This window comes from Lonchura striata, chromosome 11, assembly GCF_046129695.1.
Source record: "Lonchura striata isolate bLonStr1 chromosome 11, bLonStr1.mat, whole genome shotgun sequence".
Classification (NCBI taxonomy): domain Eukaryota; kingdom Metazoa; phylum Chordata; class Aves; order Passeriformes; family Estrildidae; genus Lonchura; species Lonchura striata.
The window spans coordinates 4,016,438-4,032,725 of NC_134613.1; the positions used below are offsets into that span (position 1 = coordinate 4,016,438).

Below are 16,288 nucleotides of genomic sequence, written 5' to 3' on the forward strand. Positions count from 1 at the left end.
TTCATTTTCACCCTTGGGAAAATAGGGGAGAGATGAAGCAGAGCTTTTAGGCTGTGGGACAGCAATGTCACCAAAGGGAGCTGGAGCAGCAGCTCCTTTAGCCATAGGAACAACTGCCTGAGAGACTGTGTATGGGGAATAAGAGCCTGGGGTGGAGCTAAACAGTTGACTGCTGTTTGGCAAAGTCTGGAGGAGTTTAGTTACTTAAAAAATGCACTATTACAGTCAGTTTGGGGTTGTCTGAATGTGCTGTCTACGCTTCCTGTACTGTCCCAATCTTGTAGAGATTGAGGAAGCCTGGGAGAAATAGTAGGGCTTTCTTGCTATGGCAGTACACAGCATCTGGAAAATTGAAAGTAAAAAACAAAAGAAAAATTCCAGACAACATTTAGATAGGGACAAGACAGAATTAGAAAGCTTGAACTAAATGCTTATTTTATTCTTCCTACTCTGTGCTGTTTTGTCAGTTTTATGAATACTTCTCTACTGCCTCTAACAACAGATTCTTTTTTATTATTGGCATATTGAATCTTATCTTGAACTGCAGGGGTGATGCTGTGTACATTAGTGCTGTGCTGTGGTGCTTGTGACAAGAGTGAGAAAAGAATGTGCTCAGGACACTGTGGTGTTTGCACTTTGAGATAGCCCAGCTTTTAAATTCTGTTAGAACAATGAAGAATGTCCAGAAATTTGATGAACTTCCCAGTGTGGTATTTTGTGGATACTGGAATGTGTCCAAATGTTGCAGATTCTAGAATCATAAATGCAGTGTTGTCCACATTTTTCTTCCCTTTACTTCCCACACAGCCTGGAGATAATTTGACAAAAAGCAAGTTCATCTGTGAGTTCATTGTTCTAGGCTGTAAATGGTGTGTATTTTGCTTCTCTTTTTTCAACTCTTTGCCTCTTCTTTGCACAGTCTAACTTGACTGTTTATTTCCCAAATAAATGCTGTTGTCTTACAAAAACCCTTCTGGCCACCACAGAATCCCACTGAGACTCAGACTACTGCTGGTGACTTAAAAACAACCTGGAAGTGGCCACATTGTGCATATTAGACATGGGAAAAGATGGATGAGGATTGATACTTTCATTTTTCAAAGGCACTGTAGGGAAATTGCTGTCCAGTTGTCACTGAACACTATTGGAGTGTGAATATTTAACATACACACTCAAAAATCCTTGGCAATAACAGCCTGTGATTAACTGTGTTGTCCTATTCTAGATCTATTTGCACAGGAAAAGATGTAGTATTGTTTTCTCTTGACAGGAGTGAGTAAGAAAGAGTTTTCACGTCAAGATGAAGCTTCAGGGCGGTTTGAGCTGCTGAGGTGGTTACTTTGGCTTTGCAGCTGCACTCAGTGTAGTTGGTTATTGTTCAGATCTGTGCTTGATCCAACAGTGATGGCTCCTGGAGAGAGGGAAGGTGGTGAAGGCAGTGATAAATCTTTCTGTAACCTAATTGTTCTCATTCTAGGGAAGCACCGCTGCCCTTTGTGCCACAGGCCTTCGGAACCTGGGGAACACTTGTTTCATGAACGCAATCCTTCAGTCACTCAGGTACCCACCACAGCTCTCCCACCAGTCTCAGAGGGCTGTAGCATTAGGCAGGTGAATTTGGCATGTTCCCACTGGACAGAAGTGTACCTGAATTTGCAGGAATGGGTGTGTGGGGGTTGATAAAATGGTGTTTCATGGTATGAGGCACATCCTGTGGTACAACATTCCAGAGGAAACGTGCCATGTCCTTGGCAGAACAGGAAAGTTCCCCTTCACTGCCGAGGCCAGTAAAATCTGTTAACTTCATCAGCAAATGCAAGTCTGGGTTGTTAGGAAATGATAGTTCAGTCTGGCAGGGTATCTCTTAGTCAAAGCAGAGCCAAAATGTTATTATTTTAGGAAGCTGAAATGACAGTGGTATTTTCAGATCTGCATAGTTACTGACAGAAGGTATTTGCTACAGTGTTTCTTGTCTCTTGAACGGTTTGTGATTGCCAGCCTATGTCACTGCATGAAGTGGTGTTTATGCATTTCAAAGAACAAGCTCCAGAATACATAATATTATCCTTTTTCTCTGCCCTTTAAGGTTTTCATTCTTATTTCATTTTTCCTAGTAACATTCAGCAGTTTTGCTGTTACTTCAAAGAGTTGCCTGCAGTGGAGCTGAGGAATGGGAAGACGGCAGGGCGACGAACTTACCACACCAGGAGCCAGGGGGATAATAATGTGTAAGCTGTGTATGCCTTGTGAGCTCTTTGCTGTGCCACTAGACACTTCGGGTATTGCACAATTCACAGGGGACAGAGACACAGAAGAATAGTTGTCTACAAAGAAAGAAACTTGTATCACTTGCAGCTTGCTGTTGCAGGTCTGATGCTGCAGTCAGATACATCAGGTAGCGCTGGAGTGTGACATGTTAAATCATGTTAAGAAGTCCTTTTGATAAGAGGGCTGCAAGATATTATCCTACTGACTTCCAGCTAAAATAGAGCCATGAGGATGTGACTGCAAGTCAACCTACTGTGACCACTACTACAAAAAGTCCAGGAGTTGGTGATTGATGATCTGTAGGTTGTTTGAGCAAGTGTTACACAGATGATGTTAGCAGAGTCACCACTAAAATGACAAACAGTGCATAGGTGTTCACATGAGTCAGTCCTGAACATCCGAAATGTAATTTTCCGAATCTGTGTGTCTTCAACAATTATGGGTAGGATTTTGGATGTAAAATCTTTGAAGCTACTGGAAAGGATATTTACCCAGTCATTACAGTCTTAACCCAGCTAATGTCTCATATGTGTACCAGTGAACAAGTAAACCCCTAAGGGTTGTAAACAAACCCACATTAAACACCAGCTCTTACTTTCTTTACAGTTCACTTGTGGAAGAATTCAGAAAGACACTCTGTGCTTTATGGCAAGGAAGCCAAACTGCATTTAGTCCAGAGTCTTTATTTTACGTTGTTTGGAAAATAATGCCAAATTTTAGGTAAGTTTTTTTAAAAAATAACAGTATTCTTGACTGCAACCGCATATTGCTGGTGTCGTACTCTAAAATAGGCTGCATCCACAGGATGCCGTCTGTGCAGCTTTCCATATGCCTATAGATGTGCTTTGCAAAGGATCTTTGCTTTGATCAACAGTTTTCTGTTCATAAGTAGTGCTTGCTTTTGCCTTCTGCCCTTCTCTACCACATGTAGCAGTTTCAGAGAGAATAGAGCTCTCACATGAGAAACAGTGGTAATTGTACCTTTGAGCTAGTGCTTTGAAATAATCAAGCTGTTGACTGGTTGGTAAGTGCCAAGTGCAGAGTGTTGACAGAACCCAGGCTTGGCTGCAATAAGAAAATTATGTAGGCAGATTAAAAAAGATACAGCACCTATAGGTCTAAATGCAAACATACTGGCTTAAACTGCCTTGATTCTCTCAAAGTACAGTATTCACCAGCTGGACATGATATAAGGGCTATAAGAGAAAAATCCTGTGCATAATAAGCATTCTGGGCCCATACTTACAAAACAGACGAGAAAGTGGAAAAGGTTATCCAAGTAAACTCAAGTATCATTCCTCTCCAAGGTCTCCCTGGCTTGACCCCCAAACCTCTTTCAAAGGAACACTGAAACCTGTTAGGATATATTGTGATGAAGGCAAGTTGCTGGTGTAGTTTAACATAGTTTGGTTTTTAGTTAAGGAAAAAAATCCACCAACTACGGAAGTAATTCCCTATAAAAACCTTAACAGCTTCCTTTGGACCTGACAAAACCAATCAGATAGCTAATTTTATATACTGACACCCTGTTAAACCACTTTAAAAAGTGAAATACATCTCTGTGAAATCACCACTAACAATAAAATCCCATTCAGAAGAGCAGAAACAGTAGAAATCAATGCTGTGAACCTCCACAGCTAGTGCCTGGCAGAAATCATGTAACCAACAAGAAAAAGCCATTTCCTAGTGCAAAGCCCAAATAAAATTAAGTCTTTCAGTTTTACAAAATTCCATTTAAAAACAAAAAACCTGCCAGCACCACTTCTCCCAAATCAAATAAAGAAAATTAAAAGCACATTAAAAGGACAACATAAAGACACTAACATCAACAAGTAAAAAGAGCCAAAGCTCAAGTGAGGTAAAAAAAAAAAAAATAAAGACCTAGTCTTAAGCTAAAATTCTCTTATAAAGCTATGGTGAATATATAATAAATACATCAGACTTTTTTCCCTATAACTCATAAAACGCCTTGGAGAGATGTAGTGTTGCCATGAGCAAAAGCACCAATACTAAAGCAAGCCGATATCGAAGTAGCTGTAATTTGATGAAAAGCTTAGAGAAAGAGAAATGAAAGAGATAAAAAACCTTGCCCCAGGGATAAGAGACCTCTGTTTCCCAAAAATAGATGAAGAAAACTTTTGCCTCTATACTAGAACAGCTCATCTGTAAAACTGCACCCCAATAAACTGAAATGACTCATGGTAGTAGTTGTGAAAAAACTACCAAATGTAGGAGAGACTTCACAATTGTAAATTTCCAGGTGGCTGCTATTAGTGAAAATTCAAACCATGAAAAAACTCTTTCTTGTGAAAAAATCTCCATGACATGGCAAGAAAGACTTCTCTCCCTAAGTAAACTGAAAAAAAGGTTATTTTAAAAGTAATAAACTGACTGAAAATACCAAATTTTGTCTCTTTACGTTGTCAGCGGGAAAAGAAAGAAGAGTTGGAAGGAGAAGTGTTCGGAAGGTTTATTCTGATTGCTTATTATTTTTCTTTTAGTTTGGTTAATACAGTTTTCTTTATGCCCTTTAAAGTTTTAAGCCTGCTTTGCTCTCCTCCTAATCCTTATCTTGCAGCAAAAAATGAATAAATAATTCTAGTGAGTACACTGGTGTTTGGCCAGCAGTAAACCCACTACATTAATTGGTGTGTTAACCAAAAAACTCAGATTGGCAAACCAAAAACACTACAGTCGCTCCATGTTCTCACATAATAAAGATGTTCTCTTACCTGTTATATCTCTAGCAGTGCTGAAAAGATGCTGAGAACACACCTACTTAATGAATAACCCAAAATACACAAATCTGTTTATTCTGTTCTTCACACTGCTAGTTATGTTTCATTTGGTTCTGAGAATCAAGGAAGTTTAATACCAGTAGTTGCCAGCAGTGACCAAAACATTATAGGCAAAAAAATAATCATCCCTTATATCTGTGGCCAGTTTCCCTATTATAGGCTTCTCTATAATTCTTGTTAGACCAAGTGAGGAACCTGTTCCTTGAAGTTCCCCAAGCAAATTTTCAGCACTGTGGATTTTATCCCAGGTTTTAAAATAAAAAGTGCTCCTTTTTGGGGTTGTCCCTCTTCCCTTTTTATTCCCAGATTTCTGGGAGCATGTCCACGATTAATTGATAAGGGAACTCATAAAATCAAATGAGGGAATAGAGGCAGCCACTTTCAGCAGGTCCCTGCTCCCACATGATGCAGGGAGAAAATTTGAATTTGTTCAGTGCTTAGTTGAACCTTTTAAAAGCTAAGGATGTTGAAATTACAGTTGTGTGGTCCCTGGGAGATGGGGACGAGAAGGCAGATGGACAGATGTGTGGAAGAAAGATGGAGCCAGCAGTCTGCTAGCAGCACACCAGCCATTTTGGGGTGTGCTTATGGAGCCCTGAAGTGGTGGGGCAAAGGGAGGAGCAGCTGGAAATAGGTTCAGTTGTTTTAGTCCAATGAGATTTTGGATGTTAAAGTGAAGGACTGTGAGTGCTGCTCTCCCTGAGGAGGGTTATAGAAGAAGCTGCTGCCTCTGCTGCCCTCTGTGCCCCTTTCCACTGCAGCAGGGAGTAGAAAATGCCATTTGTAATTACTACAGGCACAACTGCAGGGCCTCTGTGCTCTCTTGCTCCTAGTCCATGGCTGCAGTTGTGCTGCAGCTCTGCAGCCTCATGCCAGTTGCAAGATGTGTGTTTTGCTGATTTACTGCTGTATAAGTAATGTACTCTATTTTCCTGGTAACTGATCCTCTTTATATCCTATCCTCTTGTCACTGGGAAAAAGTATTGGGAGTGGGCTTGAATTGAATTGCTTCAGATGGATAGACATCAGTTTTGTTACACAAGCAGACTATCAGAGTAACTCTGTTTTTTGCTGAAGGGCTTTAACATAATTTATTTTAAACAGTGCATTGTCCATATCATCGTGTCCTTTTAAAGATCTGTATCTATAATTATGCATCTTAACAAATTCAAAGAATTTTCCATCTATAATTAGCATACTTCTATGCAAGTATAAATACATGCACCAGGAACACAGTCAACAAAGTGGAACAATTCCTGAGGCTTATTTGTTGCAGACCAAGTGTGCCAAACTCTTTTAGAGGAATTATCATGTCAAAAAGGTATCTGAGGCAAAGACCTTCCCTACATTTAAGCTTCAGCTGTTTAGTGTGGTGTCTTATGTGGTTATTGAAGAAATCTGTATTCAGTAAACTAAGCAAATCCTGTGGTACCATGGCAACTTCAAAGCCCTGCACAATTAGCATGCAGCTTTAAAGTGGAATTTGGTTTTACTACTTTGTTTTACCAAATGTATAATTAATTTGCAACTTTGGGACAGTAAGTCCTATCTTGGCTGTACAGGCCAAGATAGTGGCCTGTTGAAGCACAGTAGTGTTTCTGAGTGCTGAGTTTTCTGTTGTAAAAGGTAGGCAGTGCTGCCCATGTGTCTATATACAGATTCTTTGATTTATTTTAAAGCTGCTGGTTTGGAAGAAAGCATTACTGTAATCCTGCAGGGTGAGATTTTTTATTTTTATTCTGTTATCTCTTAGCAATACTCTTATTGGGCGCATCTGTGCTCCTCACTAAGAACATCAGCCTCACATTGCATATTTCTGTTGCTGTCAGTCTGTTAGCATTTCTCTCCACCTCTGGGTACTCTGCCATGAATCTTACAGGATTTTCCCTCCCCTGAGTACTCACATTTATATACCCATTTATATTTCTCTCCCAGACATTCCTACCTGTCAGTTGTTGCCAGCACTTAGGCAGGGCTTTTGAGGTGGAAAAGGGGAAGCCTGATAAAACAGTTTATGAGGACAGGAGGTGGAGGGGAAGCCAGCTCTTGCTGTGTAGGGATTTCTGTAGTTTAGGCCTACAATGACCTGCACACACTTAACATCAGTGTTGCACAAGCTTTCAGGGTTTCACTATGTAGCCTATCATTCTTTGTCTTAGTGTGCAGCTTAATGGCAAGTGAACAGCAATTGTTTGTTGAATTTGATGCATGATTTAGCTTAAATAACTTAAAAGGCATGTTTTACCCTTCTCTGTTCTTTTTGGTAAGGTTTCTTAAGTGTTGAAATAATAACAGTGGTTGAGCATTGCTGCTGATGGAATAGCACATATAAGACTGGAGCCCCGTCCTACCAAATGTAAATGCACAAGAGATGCTCTAAATACCCCCCACCATTTCCTCCCTCTCCCAGAGAATGAATTATGCAGGGGAAGTGTGCAACTCTGAGCATGGCTGTGGATCTCATCCTAGAAGAAATGGTGCTCTCATCTTAAATTATTTCAGACTTCATATTGATGCTGAAAGATGCATGTGGAAAACAAACCTAGAGACTAAATTCCTGCCTTTGCTGAGGAGGGCACTAAACAGACAAACACCTGTACTTGCCAAAGTGAGTGGGATCAGTGACTGAATGAGAACCACTCAGAAATACTGATTCTGCATCCCACATGAACAATGCATTTTGTGGTGTCTTTCTTTAGAATCTTACCAGGTTGGAGATTACAATATATTGACCTTAATTTCTGTCTAATTCAAAGCAGGGACAAATAGTGCCCTGTCTGAATGAGATTCAAAGCAGTTCTGCTGAGGCACAAATCAAACATAGTACCAAAGGAGACAGAGGAGAAACCACTGCTGCCATCCATTGTGTATTTCAGTTAACAGGGACACAGTCCTGGGATGCCCCTGGCACCGGCAGGGCTGGTGAGGCCAGGAACAATGTGGCAGCTTCATTAGGTGCAGTGTGTTCTGTGAGCACATGGCAGGATTCTGCTGCTCCCTGCTTTCTCTTCCTATCATTTGAATTGTATATTCTTAAAGTTTTCTCCATTCTCACAAGAGGCATGCAGAGAGTGTGAGCCACAAAGGACTAAAATGACTTAATTTGTCAGGGCATTGCTGCGTCTTTCCCGAGGCTACTTGGAAAACTTTCTTGGTACCAAGCACATATGGAAAGTCTGCTCAGTAGGATTAAACAAGCAAAGGGTATTTTTCCTGTGACCCTAGTGCTTGCTGTGTATTGCCTTAAAGCAATTTTTGCTGTTGTTTCTTTTTCTCTTAAGGGGATACCAGCAACAGGATGCTCACGAGTTCATGCGTTACCTTTTGGACCATCTACACCTGGAACTCCAGGGTGGCTTCAACGGTGTTTCACGTTCAGTAATCTTGCAAGAAAATTCTAGCCTGTCTGCAAGCAACAAATGTTGCATGTAAGAAATGATTTTTAATTTTTTCAAAGCCTTCATGCCTTTGCATGTTTCTGCATATGGTGGCTCTGGAATTCCAGATTCAGGGTTCGTTGTTCTAAGTTTTCTTCAGTGCTTCTAACTTCAGGCAGTGCAAAACTGTAGGTTATGAAGATGAGCATTCTGTACGATCTGTGTCCCTTCAAAAGGAAATGTCTTAGATCAGCAGTTTTCATAGGTGTGAGTGTGCATACAGGCTAAGTTGTGAAGACATCTTAATTCACTAGTCTGTATTTTCTATACCCTATAGAATTCTTTCTTCTCCCCAGACAGTATAATTGTCTTAGAGTGATAGCCTGAATGCCGCAGGAGTGAAAACGATGGCCAGCAATTTTGATGTTTAAATTGTGAGCAGACCTCCTGGATAAATGAGTAGTGCAGTTAGCACTTGAAGTCAGTTTTCCTGCAGGTGATGTCATGTATCACTTGACAGTTACAGTTGGTGCTTTTTTTTGTGCATAATTTTGATTTTCATGCTACTGTGTACCTTGAAACAGGTGTAATTTGGGTGTTTCGCTCTTCTTTCTGTACTTCTCAAAATACTATTTTTTTTTCTGAGCTCTGTCCTAGCTGTGTTTTCTCTTAGATTGAAAGTCTCACAAGAGAGAAAACCTTTTATTTGCTTCAGGAAGGAAAGTTGTCAGATCAGCCTGCACATTTGGTCCCTAAGTCCTTCCTTCCCTACAGAAAACTAGAATTTGAGTTTTTCCTTCTATGCTGATTAGGACAGAGCAAGCTGGCCTGAGATGCAGGATTTTATAGATGCTTTATTAGAGAAAGCCTAACTAAGTTCAGACTGTGCTCTTTACTGCATTTATGTTATGTTGCTGATGCTTCAAAATCCCCCAGAAGAATCTTAAAATGTTTGTAGAATTGACATATATTTGAAATCTAAACTGATTTTGTTTTGTCAGTATTTTGGATATCAAAATCCAGGGGAATTTAACATTTGTTCACCTATCTACTGTAGATTTGTCTTTAGAAGGGCTGTTCAATTGCTCAGTGACATGGGGTAAGCTGCCCTTCTTGTGAGGGCACTTTTAATGCTTCCAGTAAAGTAATAAATAGGCTGTGAAAGCTCTCTTGTTGTGCACCAGTCCATTTGAGCATCTGTTTCATTGCTCAGGAAGTGTTGAGATGAGCTGTAAAGATATAGTTGGAGTGCAGGCAAGGAACACAGGTTTCTGCAAGACTTAGTACTGCATAATAACATAACTTAAAATTTGTGTGTTTTTTAAATTGGACTGTGAGAAGCAGGCCTATTACATAATCTGCTAAAAAAAATCAGTAGGAGAGTACTGAAAGCTTAGAGAACAATGCTGATCTTGCACATTGTTTATCATGTCTTAATGCAACTTAAGCTGCCATTGGCAGTGAAGTGTAGAAATATGCTCAGAAAAGTCAAAGCACACGTAAGAAAGTAGAGTTAAAACAAAAATATGCTTGACCTACTGAAGAAATAATTTTTGTTTCAGATGAAGTCTTAATTACAGTGTTAAAATCCTGGAACTGTGTGAGCATCCAGTACAGCTCTACTATAGAAATGCACCCAGCTGCAGCACAACACTTTCAGTTTGAGCATCTGCCTAGAGCCCCCTAGTTCACCCTTTCTTTAGGTCCAAGATAAAGCGGTGTAGATGTGTGTCCCTGGGCAGCTGCAGTGCCTGTTCTGCCTGGAGCATTCATTCCCTGTTTAATTGCTTGGCCTGACAGCAGGAGGTGTGAGCACCAAACATTGGACAGGTGTTGGGAATTCAGCTCAGGTTTCCTGGCTGACTGTACTTCTCTGATGTGATTTGTCTAGAAATGGAGCGTCTACTGTTGTCACTGCCATTTTCGGAGGCATTCTTCAAAATGAAGTCAATTGCCTAATATGTGGGACTGAATCTAGAAAGTTTGACCCATTCCTAGGTAAGATGCTGCCTCTTGTGTTCCAAATACTGTGTGACTTAGAGCAGAAGATTAAATCTGAATCTTTATATATTTAGATGTCACGTGACAGACCCAGAGTGTCAGCCTGAAAAGACTAGGCATTGTTCTATTGAGCCCTAATTTTGTTTTTTAAATCACTGCTTTTCTAGACCTTTCGCTAGATATTCCAAGTCAGTTCAGAAATAAACGTACTAAAAACCAAGAGAGTGGACCAATGTGCACGCTACGAGGTAAGAGTGCCTGGCCAGTGAAATCATACCAGGCCTAAGAGGATTTTCTTTCTAATCGGAGCATTTCTAATGTAGTTCACTCTTCCAGACACTGATCTGAGCATGGAAACACACAGTGTTTCCTATGGGTGTTCACTTGGGCTCTGTCCTCGGATGCATGTGCCCGTGCCCACAGTGAGGGTGGCTCTTGGGGGTTCTGCATTTGAACCACATCAATGCAGTCCAGCAGGTTGGGCAGCAGTAGTGTTACTGACTTAGTTTTTACAGGATGTTATTTTTTACAGATTTGCGAACAGACTTGCTGACAATCATGAAAATATTCAACAAAACCCTGCTGTCATGTCTATTCACTTTGTATCTAAAGCCAAACAGGCTTTGAAAGTTGAATATTCAACATAAAATAATTTATCATTGTTTGAAAGCAGTTTTGCTCTATGTTGGATGGAATCTGGTTTGGAAGATGGAGATTTTTTGAATGCCTGTTTGTTTCTTTCAAACTACTTCTAGCTGCTTTCAGGAACAGGCAAGGTTGCATGTTACAATACATTATTGTATTAAAATATTACACAGCTTTTTTGCTGCTCAGATGGATATAACTAGAATGGTTGCAGCAGATGAGCACACCTATATTGCTGTATTTGTTGTATTTCTTGTTACAAAAACCACTTGATGTATCTGCTTTTTCTAGATTGTCTTCGCAGTTTTACAGACCTGGAAGAACTTGATGAGACAGAGCTTTACATGTGTCACAAATGCAAAAAAAAACAGAAGTCCACCAAAAAATTCTGGATTCAGAAACTACCAAAGGTTTGTATAAGCATAAGAAATAACGGTGACAAAATGTCAAAGGAAATAATGGTTCAAGCAAGACTTCTTCCTCCCCATGGCTATTGCAGTGTTCAGCATTGAGTTCAGCTTCCTCCTCTAATACACCTTTTATACCTGTCCCCTTGCAGGTGCTATGCTTACACTTGAAACGCTTTCACTGGACAGCATATCTGAGAAACAAGGTTGATACGTATGTTGAGTTTCCCTTGCGAGGCCTAGACATGAAATGCTACTTGTTAGAGGTAAGAAGACCTACTGATGCCTCCTGCAGGAATTTGTTCCATGGCATATGTCTCTATTACAAATTACAGGATGTACTGAGATTTGAACAGTTTTCTGTTTTGTTTTTTTTTTCCCTACTACAGCCTGAAAATAGTGGCCCAGAGAGCTGCCTGTATGACCTCGTGGCTGTGGTTGTGCATCACGGCTCAGGGTGAGTACATGGAGCCAGCCTGTCCTCCTGGCACAGACCTTCTCCCACTCAGGTGCATGCAGAGATAATGAAGGGGTTTCTGTCCCCGGGACATGTATTTTAACTGGGGGAAATAAGCCATAGTTTATAAGCTGGCAGGGAGCTAAGCTGAGTTAATTTTGATAGGTCCAATAGAGTCAGGCCTGTAAATGTCCCCTGGCAGCCTTTGGGGTTAATGACTACATGTGTGAGATGAAATGAAAATAGTCTAGTGCCTCTACAAATAAAAAAGCCCTAAACCAAGAGAAGGAGTCAGGGGGCCTTCCAGGAAATAATGTCTCATTTAGAAATTCTTACTATAGAACAGGATTATTTTTTCCTCTTTTTATTCATATTGAAAGGTACATTTGCATTTATGCTAAGGAAGTGTATGAACATGCTTGGAACAACTGCCGCCCAAAGATGTGTATGGTGAAAAAGATCATCACCATTACCTTTCCTGTCACAGCAGTGAAGGCTCACAGGCATGCCCAGGGATGGAGCTGGGCATATTTTGAAGTAAAGTTACTGGGAGTCTTTTAACTTTTCCCAGCCCTGGACAGATCTGTTGAGAGTAACAGTAGAAGGGACAAGACAGTGTGTTCTTGTAGAACTTTAATTTGAAGAACTGTAAGCCCCACAGCTCCAAAAGAGAAGCATTGGCTGTGCAGGGCTGTGGGTACCTTCCTTCCTCAGGCTGCTGGCAGTCCCTTAACCTGAGGAGACGGTGCCTCAGTGAGGAGTGTCCCTGACTGTTGTCCCTCTGCCTGCTCCACAGTGTTGGTTCTGGCCACTACACAGCGTATGCAGCGCACGAGGGCCGCTGGTTCCACTTCAATGACAGTACTGTAACGCTGACCGACGAGGAGACTGTGGGTAAGGCCAAGGCCTACATCCTCTTCTATGTGGAGCGCCAAGCCAAGCCTGGAGCAGAGAAACTATAATACCTCCTTTGCATTCTTACTTATCAAGTCCACCGGAGAAACGTTTCCATTTTTCCATAAATACTTGATCCAAGACTTACTAATTTCATTGTGCACTTTGCAATTTCCTCTTGTGAGTTTTTATTCTGTTGTGTCAAAGGTAGCATTTGATTTACGGAACTTGGACACAAACTAACTTTTTTTTAGTTATACCAGAAAACCTCAGCAGATTTTGATTTGCTGCTTTAGTTGTGATAACTCACTTTTTATATATATAGTTTCATGAAATAGTTATTTGACTTTTTTGTAGTAATATTTTCAGTTCTCACTTTCTAAAGGCACATTTACATCAAAAAAACTCTGTCCTCCTTACAAGCAAGATAAATAGCTTTTGATCATGAAAAGCAATACAACTTTATACTGTTCTCAGTTCTATTATGTAGATAGGATTTAATCTCTTTAAATCAATAAATTGTTTGCACGTATTATTTTTTCCCTTGTGCAAGAAACTTAAACAGTGACCAATCATCCTTTGTCTGCAGAAGAGAGGCAATATAACATCATTAAATAGACCAGGTAATTGCTGCTATATTGGTGTGTATTCAGGTTGGTGACTTTCAGGAATCATTGTAAATAAACAGTTGATTTAATTATATCAATACTGCAATTTAATTACTGTGCTCCTCAGATATACTGCCCCCTACCGCCTGCATATTTAAAACAATTATCTTTACCTGTCTAAATTATGTTGCCTTTTATGGTTTGATAACTGAACCTGAATTGCATTAGACATCTCTTGGTTTAGATTGTCATCCTGAAATTGGATCATGAACACTTATGTGCTTGAAAATGGGGAGACTTCCTGGCAGTAGAATCCCAATAGAACCCCTTAGTTCCTAGTGGGAATTGGAAGTACCCCAAGAGCTGGGGTTTGTGAGAACAGGCATAGGTCTAAATGCAGCTCTGCTCCATGGCTACAGTTCACTTGGAAGCGGGAGGAAACAGATTGTGTTGCAGGTGCTTTGCATGAAATTGTTCTGTCAGTTCAAATGTAAACTCAAGGGAGGATGCTCAGTCTCTCACAGCAGAGCCTTCAGAAGGAAAGTGCTAAGCCAAGCATGCTTGTGACTGTAGCAGGCTCAGAGAGCTCCTGTGGCATTTACACACTGGCCCAGGGTGGCATTTTTGTTCAGTCTCTAAGTGAACACTGGAGTCACAGTGCAGTTTCTAAAACCTGGCTATGTAAAAGAGAAAAACTATGCTTAAAAAACCCAGACCAGTTTTAGCTCTACTGCTGATGAGTGGAAGTCAGCTATTATGATGGGAAAGGCAGACAGGAAAACCACTACTGCCAAAGCTATAGTGGAATCTGACAGAAAACATGAAATTCATTCATATCTGTTCCCCCAGTCTCTCCTTTCTAGCTGGCTCTCTTGTACCAAGCAAGGAGCTGGACCTCCTGAAAGATCTGTTAAGAGGAGAATACAGTTCGTGGAGAGTTCCACCACCAAACAGCAGCTCTTACTTGTGTTAACTAGAAAATGCAGTTGCCTGAAAACTCCAGCTGGGAGTACTATTTTAGTTAATGCCCCTGAAGGACAGGGAGTGGGGGCTAGAGTGGACCAGAGCAACCTGGGGCACAGGGAGTGCACAGCAGTGCCTTGCCCTGGGGTCCTGCTGGCTGTTCACAGGCCAGGGTAAAGGACAAATCACAATCAAACATTTGGTACAGAGGCATTCTTGGGAGCTTTGTCAGAGCATCTTAAACCAGGAAAGGGAGAAATTGGCTTAATCTAAAACTGCAGAAATTGTTCAGCATAGCTAATGGGTTTTGAGTATGTACACAGGTTAAGACTATAGTTATTTGATATAGTGACATATTTATAAGGATGTTGTCTTTTACTTGAACATTAAACAAGTTGAACAGTAACTAGAACTTGTCATTGCTTTAAGCTGTAGATAGTTTGTCACCTTCCCTTCCTTACAGGCAGTCTTTCTTCTAATCAATGAGAATAGGTTACTGATACTTAACACAAGCAGAAAACAGAAAGGTAAAGCATTGTATCACTTCCCTGCCCTTCCTGCTGCTCACAGGTAGCTACGCAGATACCACCTTTAGCTGTGTTTTCTCTGCATGCTGCTTAGACCGGATTTCTTTAGAATTTACCTTTGAAAATGCCAAGTTTAAAATACACAACTATCTCAGCACCAGCAGCAGTTTAACTTAAGTAGTCAGGTGTATGCAGTGTTCTTGCAAAACAGTGATGTAAATGTGCCTTTCTGTATTTTTAGAAATTTAAATTTGTAATCTTCAGCAACATTCACTTATTTTAATCGCCTTGTCAGCAATTGTTTGGATCAGAGTTACGTTCTCATTTGAGCATTTTCTTTCAGTCCCATTTACTGTGTCCCACACAGCTCCTGGGCAGTGGTGTCTCCAGCAGGGCCACGTGGGGCTGGTCTGGGAACACGATGCAATCACAGGAGGCTGTCCTTGCAGCATGTGCTGCTCAGGACTCAGCCATATGCTTTGCTGGAACAAGTACATTGTAAATCCTTTCCTAATTTAACTTTCTCCCACTGCAAACTCAGATGGACAGTATGAACAGTTTGTTGTGGCAACACAAGTATTTCTCTTCCTGGTGGAGAACTTTGCTTATCCACTGTATTCTATTCAGTGTGGTGTCAAAAGAAAAAAAGTAACTGAGCACTGAAACCAATAACATAAACTGCACCTGGCCTAGTATTACCTTTTTAACCTAGCTTGTATATCCTATGTTTATCTACTCAATTGTGGTGGGGAATATCTCTTTCATTTAAGCCAGAAGGTTTTTTCTACTTACTGCTCATCATAGTACACACTAGCTAGCAAGAATTTTTTTTCTTGCTTGAGACTGCTCTGTAAGCAGCAACTGCTATCTACAGTTCAAAGACTTGCATCTTTTTCACCAAAATGTGTTCAATCAAAGGTCGTCCTTTTGTTACTGATTGTTTAGCCATGTATACAACTGGAGCCATTATTTATGTCAATCAAAACTACAAAATGTCCAGTTCCTAAATGTCAGCAAGAGAGGAGAGTTAAGTTTGAGACAGGAAGGGATAGTGGATTTGTATCAAAAACAGGAGGCCATTTGTGAAGATTTTACTAAATCAGTGGGAAGTGTAACACATTGTGTTAAGAATTCCCCCAGCAATGTTTCATTACTGATGTGTCTGTGTCTTACTGATGAGGTAATGGGCACCTTGACAGCTGATTCCAACATGCTTTAGGATATTCTCAAGTACTGTAGTGCCATAGTTGTAATTGTTTACCATTAAAATCTTGTGTGTAATTTTCAGTGAGGATTACTGACTGTGCTCATTTTGTGTGTTTCTGGAGCATTTCCAGGATGAA

General features: G+C 40.6%; 1 protein-coding gene across 3 annotated transcripts in view; it reads left to right on the forward strand.

Annotated features, from left to right (window-relative positions):
• The window catches only part of USP3 (ubiquitin specific peptidase 3), a 48,855-nt gene extending 32,623 nt beyond the window's left edge, over window positions 1-16,232 (forward strand). For all 3 annotated transcript variants that reach the window (XM_021548309.3, XM_021548310.3, XM_021548311.3), the window contains 10 exons: window positions 1,478-1,560; window positions 2,115-2,228; window positions 2,875-2,988; window positions 8,348-8,494; window positions 10,335-10,441; window positions 10,612-10,692; window positions 11,381-11,499; window positions 11,649-11,762; window positions 11,886-11,953; window positions 12,750-16,232. In XM_021548309.3, coding sequence (XP_021403984.1) covers window positions 1,478-1,560; window positions 2,115-2,228; window positions 2,875-2,988; window positions 8,348-8,494; window positions 10,335-10,441; window positions 10,612-10,692; window positions 11,381-11,499; window positions 11,649-11,762; window positions 11,886-11,953; window positions 12,750-12,915 — 1,113 coding nt within the window. In that variant the 3' untranslated portion in view covers window positions 12,916-16,232. The remainder of the gene's footprint in view (window positions 1-1,477; window positions 1,561-2,114; window positions 2,229-2,874; window positions 2,989-8,347; window positions 8,495-10,334; window positions 10,442-10,611; window positions 10,693-11,380; window positions 11,500-11,648; window positions 11,763-11,885; window positions 11,954-12,749) is intronic.
• The last annotated feature ends 56 nt before the right edge of the window (window positions 16,233-16,288 follow it).